The sequence below is a fragment of the Aquarana catesbeiana genome, linkage group LG03 (assembly GCF_042186555.1).
Source record: "Aquarana catesbeiana isolate 2022-GZ linkage group LG03, ASM4218655v1, whole genome shotgun sequence".
Classification (NCBI taxonomy): Eukaryota; Metazoa; Chordata; class Amphibia; order Anura; family Ranidae; genus Aquarana; species Aquarana catesbeiana.
The window spans coordinates 651,521,438-651,534,005 of NC_133326.1; the positions used below are offsets into that span (position 1 = coordinate 651,521,438).

Below are 12,568 nucleotides of genomic sequence, written 5' to 3' on the forward strand. Positions count from 1 at the left end.
CTACATTTAACAGGAGATAATCTACACCCAACAGCAGACAGTCTACATCCAACAACAGACAGTCTACACTCAACAGCAGATAATCTACACCCAACAGCAGACAGTCTACACCCAACAGCAGACAGTCTACATCCAACAGCAGAGAATCTACACCCAACAGCAGACAGTCTACATCCAACAGCAGACAGTCTGCATCCAACAGCAGACAGTCTACATCCAGCCGCAGACAGTCTACATCCAACAGCAGACAATCTACACCCAACAGCAGACAATCTACACCCAACAGCAGCCAATCTACATCCAACAGCATACAGTCTACACCCAACAGCAGACAATATACACCCAACAGCAGACAGTCTACATCCAACAGCAGACAGTCTACATCCAACAGCAGACAATCTACACCCAACAGCAGACAGTCTACACCCAACAGCAGACAGTCTACACCCAACAGCAGACAGTCTACATCCAACAGCAGACAGTCTACATCCAACAGCAGACAGTCTACACCCAACAGCAGACAATCTACACCCAACAGCAGACAGTCTACATCCAACAACAGGCAGTCTACATTTAACAGGAGATAATCTACACCCAACAGCAGACAGTCTACATCCAACAACAGACAGTCTACACTCAACAGCAGATAATCTACACCCAACAGCAGACAGTCTACATCCAACAACAGACAGTCACCCAACAGCAGACAGTCTACACCCAACAGCAGACAGTCTACACCCAACAGCAGACAGTCTACATCCAACAGCAGACAGTCTACATCCAACAGCAGAGAATCTACACCCAACAGCAGACAGTCTACATCCAACAGTAGACCATCTACATCCAACAGCAGACAGTCTACACCCAATAGCAGACAATGTACACCCAACAACAGACAATCTACACCCAACAGCAGACAGTCTACATCCAACAGTAGACAGTCTGGAATACAAAGGCGATGCGGATGTTGTCCCTGCACTAGGGTGAATCTGTCCAGGTATGAACTGGCTGTTGGTCTCCAGGAACCAAGAGCCCCAGGTGCTGGCTAATGCTAGGAAAGGCTGTGTGCAAATGGGAAAATCCAGACAGCCGCACTCCAGGAAATTATAATCCAAACTTCTTTATTTTAAAATCAGGAACATGTCATACAGTACATCAAAGGCAGAGTGTACAGACAGGCAGCTTACGCGTTTCGCACTATATCAAGTGCTTACTCATAGCTCGAGAGCTATGAGTAAGCACTTGATATAGTGCGAAACGCGTAAGCTGCCTGTCTGTACACTCTGCCTTTGATGTACTGTATGACATGTTCCTGATTTTAAAATAAAGAAGTTTGGATTATAATTTCCTGGAGTGCGGCTGTCCGGATTTTCCCATTTGCACACATCCAACAGTAGACAGTCTACACCCAACTGCAGACAGTCTACACCCAACAGCAGACAGTCTACACCCAACAGCAGACAGTCTACACCCAACAGCAGACAGTCTACACCCAACAGCAGACAGTCTACATCCAACAGCAGAGAATCTACACCCAACAGCAAACAGTCTGGATGTACGCAGCACCTGTGGCTCCCAGACAGGGAAATATGCCCAAATTTTACCTTGCCACCCATGTGCAGGAGGCCTTACTCATTAGAAGCTGATAGATGTTGAATACGATCTGTTGCTAGGGGTCCCAGCATGTTGAACTATTAACCCAAAAAGCAGCCATGTAATGTTAGTTTACACTTGAATTTTTTTACATTTTACAGGAAACAGCACAAAGGGTGTTCACTATTTTGCAGAATATTTGTATTGAAATCTAATTGGAAAAGACAACAGGACACACAGAGCAAAGTTTGTGAAGAGCAAAAAAAAAAATCTTAATTGTGCAGTAACCCACAACAACCAATCAGAAATGAGTTAGTAGCTTCGGCTGGCCATACACTCGTAAGGGTGTATTTATGAAAACAAATTGCTGTTCGTCCTGCAAAACTGCATCTGTTAATTTTTTTCTGTGTAAATGCAGGCATAATTGAATGTTACTAGGCTCTTTTCCCTCCAGGTCTGATGTTCTTCATTCATAAGAATAGTGTGGATCAGGGAATTACAACTTTATAGCCACTAGATGGAGCTGATGATCATAGGTAAATAAAGAGGTGTCATCAGCTCCATCTAGTGGCCCATCATAGGAAGTTAGTGTTTGATATTTTATAACGAAATCGAATGGCCATAATACAGTATTTTGATTCACGCTACGAATGAAGCGCATTCAATTAAAATAGCTTAGTAATATTCATTTTTGTCAGTATTCACACAGAATGAAAGTATAACTAAAGGCAAACCTTTTTTTTTTGTTTTGGATAGAGTGGAGAAGGATTCAAACCACTGTCAGTTTTATTGTTGTCTGTGTTACCATTAGGAAGATTTATCTTCTCTGTTTGTCCTGTTTACCATTATCATTGAAAGTGAAAGTAAAAGAAAATCCCAAATTTTGGGTTGTCCCCAGAAAAGAAATAGAGGGGAAATCTTCCAATGGGGACCTGGGGTGCCCCCAAAGGATTCCCCTAATTTGCAGGGATTTCCTCTCACTTCCTGTTTGGCTATGAGACAGGAAGTGAAGGGAAATCTCCACAATGGGACACAGATGGCGAAAAAAAATCTGACGGGTTATAACTATGGTTGCACTGATACCGATTTTTATCGGCAAGTATGAGTATCGATACTTTTGCTCAAGTACTCACCGATAACGAGTACCGATACCTTTGTGGTGGAGCGGTGCGGGGAACCGCATGCGACAGGAATCGCACCGCATTTCTGTTCAAATCGCATGCAATTCTTTGCAGTGCGATTTGAGCCCATTCATTTTGTATGGGCTCAAATCACACTGCAAAGGTATCGGTCTCAAGTATAGGAGCATACTCGTAAAAATACTCGGTATTGGCACCGATACCAGTATTGGAGCGACTCTAGTTTTAACCCTCCCTTACTCTAAAAAATGAAAAAAATATGTTGTCTATATTTCTGCTTTATGTACATGCAGTTTTGCAGGATGAACAGCTCTGCATTTTTTTTTTTTTTTTTAAATACACCCCTAATAAGGGGAACTGATTGCAAACAGCGTGGATGGACGACTCTCCCGCTGCTGGCTTTTGTATACTGACAGCAGGGCACCTGTCAGAATACCTGAACAGCAACTGCAGCTGGTTGACTGCAGATCAAAGGACGGCGGGTGCGAAGGTGCCGACTCGACCACCTATGGCTCAAATTTTGGGCGATTCACACCCTGTATGGCCAGCTTTAGAGCAACTAGGCCCCAAAGCTGATTTAGCTATTTCTGATTGGCTCCTGTAGATAGCTGAACATCACTGCTCGTTACTTTTACGGAATAAGGGGAAATGAGCAGAACATATTAGGTTGTATGGTGTAATAGATGTAGGATACCACCTGTGTATCCGGGGTAGTGAGACACACACGTAGTGGGGGGGACGCGCTGGTAGCTGTATACACACGTCTCGGGTGTAGATCTGTGTGTGTTTGTGTAGGGGGAGTTGTGATGTATTTGGTTTTGTGTCTGATTGCTTATCTCTTTCTCTCTCTTTTTCCCCATGTGTTATTGTGTGCGCATGTGTTACAATTGACCCGTCATTTCTGTGTTACATACCATGTGTAACTGCATTACCATTTGTCCTGAACATGACATTTTGTGTTTTTTTTTTTTGTTGTTTTTTTTTTTGTTTTTTTATTGTCTCGTGGCTTTGCTGCATGCTTTTGTTGCTATCATTGTTGTTTTTTATCTTGTCACTGTGTTGTTTTATTGTGCTGCTCCATTGTTTTTTTTTTGCCTCATCCCATGGTGTTGCCGTGTCACATCGTGTCGCTGTGTTGTGTTGTTGTGTAGCATTCTCAGCGCCTCCCCCCGCCGGGTCCAACAGGTTTGTCACAATTGGATCACGAGACAGCAACTTTCTGAACCTCCCCCAGCAGTCTCAAGTAAGTCAGTGATATTCCCTAACCTATAATTAACTATTTACTAAACGCGACTTAGCCTAATACCTAATACATTGCCCCTAATTCCTAATACACCATTAATATACCATACCCCTTACCTGCAATGCCTAGGTATACTAACCACAGCTGTGCCTAATCTGGAATCTAACACCCCATAGCATGGTATACTTCAGGGTACCGCTTTAGGGGTGCATTTATAAAAAAAAGATCTGCAGAGCTATTCATCCCACAAAACTGCCTGTACATTCATTTTGTGCAAATTGAGGCAAAATGAAATGTTACTAGGCTATTTTCTCTCCTGGTCTGGTGTTCTTCATTCATAGGTAATAGAGTAAATCAGGCATTTTGGCCACTAGATGGAGCTGAAGATCATGGTAAATTAATACAGTCTTTATTTCAGTCGTCAGCCCCATCTAGTGGCCATAATGTGTTATTTTACCGATTCTTACTTCTATAATCAAAGAACACCTGACCTGGAGAGAAAATAGATTCAATTTTGCCAACATTTGCATAGAACAAATGTACATGCAGGATTAATAGCGCTGCAATTTTTTTTTTTTAATATACCCCTTAAAGTAGACATTGCATTAGATGTGATGCTGCAGAGGAGAAAAGTAGCAAAGGAAGGCTTTTGTTCTTCTTCTTTTTTTTTTTTAATCATCTTTTCATCGCGATTCTTCCATCCTGTATGCATGTTGCCATCGCAGTTCTAAAAATTATGGTGTGGAGGGATTATGTTGGAATGGCACCGGTCTTCTTAAAGGCTGCCGGGAAGAGAGAGGGGGCCCATACAAAAAGCGGACAGAATCTGTGTATGTCTACACCAGTATAAAAAAAATGTTCTGCTTGCAAAGGCTTTAATAACGCGCTTCACGATCACATTCAGTTTTAAAATTTCCAATCATTTGTGCAGCAAGACACATTTTTTTATCCCTTGGATTGGGATCTAAGCCTCCATTTACACATGAGCTTAGCCAGCCGATTTAGAGAGATTTTTTTCTAGTGCAATTGTATTTGCAACTTGCAGTACAGGAACAGAATTGCACATTTTTTTGGCTCCAGAGACATAAATAGGAAAGACTGAAAGCTGCCCGTTTTTCAGGTGCTTCCAGTAAGGCTCCATTCACACTGCAGCTGAATGCTAAATGTCTTTGGTTGTTTTGGATTTTTTTTTAGATTTTTGAACAGATGTTTTTTGTTCACGTTTCAGGCGTAAGTGATTTTTTTTTTAAATTATTTTAAGCCAATGGAATGCTAGTTACTGGGCAAGAAAACGTGCATTTCTGCCTACATTTGCACATTTTCAGATGCTCCTATTGAAGTCTATTGGGGTTAAAGTGCATGACTGTAACCTAAAAGAGGCTCATGTACTTCTTCAAGCGACACTATGATCAGGTGTTAATGGGCACCATTGAGAATAAAGGTGTCAGAAACTGGATTACCTGCTGGTGGCACTGTACTTCCCAGAGCAGAAGGTTGTAGTTTTGGTGTCCACCAACAGGTGATCCATGTGCTGACAAAAGGAAATCCCAATGTCAAGCATTGAAATGTTCTGGTGAAGCTTCAAATTACCCCTCAAATTGCTCAAGTGTGAACAGGACCCAAAATCAAAAAACGCAAGATTGTTCCTCAAAAAAAAAAAAATAAACCTTCACGCGACAGACGATAAGCAACAAAACACTCAAGTGTGAACAGGACTGTTTGAGAATAATGGGATTTTTCATATTGGGAGTTGTTGCACTTTGGGAATCCAAAACTGGGTTACAGAAAATGATAACCCATAAAACACATCACCTAAGGTAAAAACGCAATTAAACGGGGAGCAATAGTCATTTTTCACACCAAAGTGGTTCTCAGGCGCTTAATGCATTCTCATTGGAAGGGTGTATAAGCAGCCCAATTAAACAGGGGCATGCGGCCGCTTAGGGCTGTGCCTTGCCATGGCCATGCCACTTTCATACCACACTTTGCAGCCACAGCAAAAAATGAAATGGCATGTCGGATTTGGCAGGAGGCACTTTGAATGGGGCTGCACTGCAACCTTGCCACTATGTGCAATGCATTCAGTTGCAGCTCTGTGGTTGAGCATCTTGAGGGTTGAAGCGGGTGGTGAGGAGGAAACATATTGCCTCTTCATCGCCTGGCAAACGCCTCTGAGCAGCGGCAAGAACTGCCACATGTATGAACGAGCCCACAGAGGGAGAGAACAGACAGAAACTAGTGACTAGTTCATCAACAGTTCTTCTCTCCCAGGTTACTCTTTGTAGCTCCTTCTCTTTTCTATGAATCTCAGCTGAACACAATGGAGGTTACAGAATAATTGGAGAAACTGAAAAGATAATTCACATGTATTTTTTGTTTCTTCCTCTAATCTATCTCCTATAGTTCCTTTATTCTTCTCATCAGCTTCTAAGGACGGTAATATAAGCTTCTCTTGAAAGTGGAACTCCAACCAAAACTTTCCATTCACTTCCAGTTGTGTCATTGGGACAGGGAGTGATCGGACGCTGTCCAACAGCAACATGGACCACATGACAAGCCCTATTATATGAGAAGTTGGGAAGGGTTGGAACATCTGTTTATGTTGCTGGGTGCGCAAGGAGTAAAGTTACTGAAAGTTCTGCTAAGAAGCCTTGGTTCTGCTTTTGCCGCTTTCCTCTTTGCACACCCAGTCTCTACCCAAGCAGAGAGCTTATCTTCGCCACACCACTCCAAATGATGGTAGGGTAGACATAGACATGTCAGAAACATCATCCAATAGACATGAATGATCATTTGGGTCACATTTTTATGCTCAGAGCAGACACCCAGGTGTAGATGGTCGCATTTCTGCTGGGCCAGAACACACTTTTTTTGCCTTGGTGTGTTGCAGTAACATTCATGTTCTGCAACCCATGTTAAAGCACATATATGGCACCCAATGCACTAAGGCAAGTTTAGAAGTTTAGCAGCACTGCGGGAGTAGGGGGGGATACAGAAGGGGGGGCAGCAGGGGGAAACATATAATGCATATGAGGGGTAATTAGTATGGCAGGGACAATTACTGGGACCGATCCCCAGTATAGCTCTCTCTCTGCCAACAGGAGGGGGAGGAGAAGAAGCCAGATTTCAGCTGCTGCAGAGAGAGCCATACTGGGGATCCGTTCCAGTAATCCCCCCCGCTCTGCCATTCACCCTCCCTGCCCACATCCAATTCATCCTGCTGCCTGGGCCCTCCTTCAGGCCCAGGCCTCATACAGGAGGACTGGTGGTACACCCATATCCACAGCCCTGTCCTGCACACATGCATTGCAATACACCACAACACAAAGTAATGGTGCATGTCAATTTTTCAGGCATTCGGTACATTGCCAGCTGATCCATTCAAATTGACTGCATTAATACAATACGTGGTAATGTGCAAAAAAAAAGCAAGTTAACACAACGTGCCTGGACATCAAGGTCTAAATGATCCTGGAAGTCTGCCATAAGGATTAAACAAAAGAGGGGAGCAAGGTACTGGGCATGGATCTTCAGCTTGGTAAAAAGGGGTTCGTGATTTATTCCAATAGGTTTAGGTACGGCAACTTTGCACATAGCAGGGGGCCCCCCAAGGACAAAGGTCACCCAACCTGAGAAGTCTAAATGTAGTTGAACCAGAAGGGGCACCAAACAAATGAGTATTTTAGTAATCCCATAGTAGACAATGGATAAAAAAGAAGGCTGCCAACGCATTTCAGGGGCGAAACAATCCCGCTTCATCAGAAATGTAGCAGTTATCAATGTGTCTACTGGATTCAGAGTAAAGACTCCTGGATAAATCTATCTGGTCCATGAGATCAATCTGAGCCATGAGAATAGGTGAATGAGTTATAGGAGCTGTAAAACAGAATGACCCTTAAGGTTTGGTCAGTATAGAGGTGTCTGCATTTGTTGTGTTGTGTATAACGATATACAATCATTTCCAGTTGGAACATTTATTGATCATCTTACTTGTATGGGTGGCCTTACTGTTCCACAACCTAAATTCCTCAGTCTCTGGAATTGCCATGGAAATAATGTTAACTGTGAAGCTTAAATATAAAAAGACTGGCAAAAAACTTTAGTGTTAGCTTTGAATAGAGTATGGAAGGGTTAGGACCACTGTCAGGGATAACTATGTGTCCCAACTGGGGGATTTCTCGATGGGCAATCTCTCCAATAGGGGCACAAAGAAACACAAAAGCACATTAGAGGGTAAGAGAAGAAGGATTGGTACATCTTACTTTATTGCTGTCTGTGACTTCCTGTTTCACTGATGACTCGATCTCCGCATCACAATGGCAGAAAGTGAAGGAAAATGTACTTAATGGAGCCAGGCAGAAATAAAACCTCAACTATATAGAAAGCAGTAAGGGCAGGGTGTCACACCACTGTTCATAGAGTCCAAAATTACATTTTATTAGATAACCACAAAATAAAAAAGCCAATGACATTTTCCCTTCATGACCAGGAGAGATCGGAGGTCACCTATACCAATAACCTCTGGCCTACCTCCCCGAAGTCCACCTCCCACTAACCCCAAAAAACACGCTTTACTGCAAGTGGAGTTAAATGGTCGTAAGGCCTTTTATTATAAACAGCATACCAATAAATAACAAATTTAACATTACAGATCAAATTCGATTGCAAGTCCTTGAAGATACGATTAAACGAATAATTTTGTGTCTGTGGCACCATTTAGCTAAGTTATGCCCCCAACTGCAAGAAATGGCCTCAGGGACACTCTCAGCTAACCTCAGACACCTTACAGGTCTACCACTACCTAGTCACCATTATTCGACTACATCCAACTAGAGGACACCATACCAACAGACGGGTCCCCACCTTTTCCCAAAACAACAGATTTCAACCCAATCAAGGACCACAAACCAGAAAAAAAAACCCACTGTAAACTACACCCAACCCCATGCCTACCTAAAAAACATAAGGGAGGGAGGGGGGGACATTCATCCAATAGTTTCAACTCTTCAAATGATTCCATTAAACTCCTCCCTGCACGCTATCCTCCTACACTCTTCAGTGTCTCCCCCAGTCTCCTCAGCCAATCCAGTAAGTATAATTACCTTCTTCCCACTTTAAAACCGTTAACTCTACGCTGCCTGGTTCCCTTTCTACCTTGTCATGTAAACCCTGTGCTTAATTCATTTCTTTCATAACTCCGGGCCTTCCTTCAGAGCTACAACACAAGTGAGAAAATATAAAAGTTTGTATGAACTATAAAACTTATAAACAATACATTGTACAATAATATGTTTTATCTATTCCCTGTTGTAAAACAGATTCATTTACAACAGATTTTCCATAACATTAATTTTATATTTCATATGAACTTTTACATTTTCTCACTTGTGTTGTAGTTGAAGGGAGTGCCTAAACCCCCGAAACGTGTTGGCTTTTTACTGATTATTAAATAAAAACATTTTTTTAGGACTCTTTGACCAATGGTGTGAAGCCCATAGTGCTTTCTATATTATTGGACTTTCAAGACCCCCCTCCCTTTAGTCGTGTTCTGGTATATGTGAGCGACCTTGCCAAAGCAAGGTAGCTGAATCAATAAGTCAGTTTTTTTCAACACTGGATATTAATAATAGAAGATCTAGTGCCTCTTACGTATGTACCCATAAAAAAAAAAATCTGATAGAGACTCTTCCCTGCTCTTTCCAAAACAAAATGTAATTTGCCTGAGGTTGTGTTTAAACCTCACATTGTAAAAAATTAAAAGTCTATTGTTTCCTACTGATGGCTTTGTATATGTACAACAAACTGACAGATTTACTTTCTTCTGTAATGCTGACCATACGAGAGCTGTTTTAATGAAACATTCCAATATTCGCTCATTCTCCAAACAATGCCTGAGCCCTTTATACAACACAGCAGTGGGTTTCAACAAATGAATTTCAGATTTTGTTTTTTTGCAGTGTGGCTCCCAAATTATAGGCCTGAATGGCCTGTGGTGCATACTGCAGAGTAGCCTTTATCAACCTTTTTGCATTGAGGAACCCTTGAAATAAGGTTTTTTTTTTATTATTACAGAGGTTCAATGCAGTGGTGGCTGGTGTGTTTTTTTTTGTTTATTTTTTGGGGGGGTGGCAAACAATCCAGCCGTCCGCCACCCCCCCCCCAGCGATCCAATGGTCACGGGGGTCACCCACCTCCTCCCCAGTCAGTCGGGACCCCGTACTTACCCCATCTTGCGGGCAGTGCACCGGATGGCGGCGGCTTCTCTCCGGGCTGCTTTTTCAGTTCCCCTGCATCTCCTCCCTCCTTTTCCTGGCAGCCAATCCGATTGGATCTCCCTTCAGCCACCCGGATGACGGGTCTCATAAACCCCTTCCTGATTGGCCGGGAGGAGAATCAGTGTTACGATAGCGAATATTCATTTGCTACTGTCACAGAACTTGATGGGCTTCAGGCGCAGTGCTCTGCGTCCCGAGCCCACCCTTTTTGGAAGCCTATTAGAGCCTCTGGCTCTAATCACCTGCTTCAAAAAAAAACCCTGATTGGAATCCATGCATCCGGCACCCTGCATGTAGACTGGGAGGCCAGACCCATGGATAGGGGGGGCAGCGCCCTTACACCCCAAATGGATAGGCCACCACTCTTTCACACAGCACACAATTAAGCATGGCCCAACTCCTGAATAAGAAAGGCCGCAATCCCTAAACCACCCCCCAGTTGCAAGGCTCCTGACATGGGCAAGGCACTGTAGTCCATCTGGCTAAAACCAGGTGGACACCAATCCTTAGGGATCAGCTAACGCCTCTAAGTACTAGGTGAGGGCTCTCCCAAAGAGAGACTCCCAGTTGGGGAGAAAAAAAAGACCTGTGAAGGCCACAGGTCCTCCTCCCAATATCATGGCAGACCCCAATAAACCCATGTCCTCTCACTTTCTGTGAAATGAAAAAAGACAAACCACACGTGCAATGTAAGGGCTTGTGCATAAATAGTGAAAAATTAATAAAACTTGCCAGGTGCAATAAACATGGTGGCCTTTCAGCCAGTATAAAAATTGTTCTAAGCTCTCCAAAAGGCCTGCTCAATAAGTGTAGTGCCAAAAAAGCAGTAGTGAAGTGACCTAGTGCCAGTGAAACTCAGTGGGGTTCCAAAACCCATATTGTTTTTCTGGAGCCCCTGGGGCACCACTCCCAGGGGATAACATCAATAGGATTCCCGTGCGCTACTGCCAATAATTACTATAGCTACAGCTTTGGGTACATTAGCCTGATGGTCAATGAGAAGAAGGCCCCTTTACATTGTTGGTCAGTAGGAAGAATCCCCCTTTGCAGATAGCTAAAAAGATCATTGGTGTCAGTGGTTATATATACGAGAAGCAAAAGTTGCTCACTGCTCAAAGAACCCCATCAACCCATGACTAAGCCCCGGTTGGCTGGGCAAAACGTTTCGGGGGGGCGTGGTTTCTTGGCAAAGACATGTAGGCTGAGACCGCTGCATGCTCTTGTGTCACACTGGCTGGTCGGGAGAGCCGAGCCTGTTTTCACTAACTGCATACACTGCTCTGGAGGAGCACACTGATATGTCTGCACCCCCTCATTCCTATGGTTCATGCAATCATAGTCCCTGGATTTGAGCAGTGCTCCAAGTCTGTATTGAAGTAAAAACCTCTGGAAGAACCTTAGGGTTCAACAGAACCCTGGCTGACAAAGGCTTCTAGAGAGCATTATTACATGGCAATAACCACGACTATCTCTCCAATTGGCATGTAGCACCAACCAATCTGAAGCATCATAAGCACTTTCAGCAACAAACCTTCACTTTTTAAAATATGTTATTACTTTACTGGTTCAGTCACTATTAAAGCCGAATATAGCGAAACATTTTCTTTTATTTTGGATGGAGTAGAAAAGTGCAAGAGCCTCTCTAAATCTTCAATGGGGATTCAAAAACATACAGTAATTTTAGTAGACTAGGGAATGATCAGAACTTCTGAAAATTAGTTCATTGATGTCCGTGACTATCTATCCTAATGACAATTACACATCTTCCCATGTTGGGTCACAGACAGAAATAGAAGCTTTACAGGAATTTTAACACTTTCACTGTCTACACATAACTAAGTAGTAGTTGAGTATTTTATTATGTTGGCCATTGATTCATGCAGAAAGTTTGGAGTTTAAAGTGGAAACTTTAACTATTCTTAAAAATCCCCCCCCCCCTTTCCTACCCATCTTGTGGGTATTTTATCCTGGTCTGTTCTGATCATGTGATCTTGCAGCTGCAGCTTCCTCGTGTCACAGAGCACTCGTCGTGGCTTGTAATTTCGGAGCCATGACATCACCCATAGGTTCCCATGGCCCAGCCATTGTTGGCGCTCGCTCCTCGCCCACTCACTGGCAAAGGGGAGAAGGAGCTGCAGGATTACATGACTGGATTGGAACAAAGTATGTATACACATCTTTTTTTTACACAGGTTAAGCTGCAAGGGTAGGAGGAGAGGGGAAGTAATGTTTTCAAGAATAATTTGTGTCAGGCTCTAATTCCAATTCAGGTGGTCCCCTTTATTGGCTAATTTACTATATTAAAGTAGAAGTCCAGT

The 12,568-nt window shown here is 43.1% G+C and overlaps 1 protein-coding gene across 10 annotated transcripts in view; it reads left to right on the forward strand.

The window, feature by feature from the left end:
* The window catches only part of NFIX (nuclear factor I X), a 283,591-nt gene that overhangs the window by 251,228 nt on the left and 19,795 nt on the right, over positions 1–12,568 (forward strand). For 8 of the 10 annotated variants that reach the window (XM_073622644.1, XM_073622645.1, XM_073622643.1 and 5 more), the window contains one exon: positions 3,884–3,975. The exons of the other annotated variants lie outside the window; for them this stretch is intronic. In XM_073622644.1, coding sequence (XP_073478745.1) covers positions 3,884–3,975 — 92 coding nt within the window. The remainder of the gene's footprint in view (positions 1–3,883; positions 3,976–12,568) is intronic. 10 annotated transcript variants of the gene reach the window in all.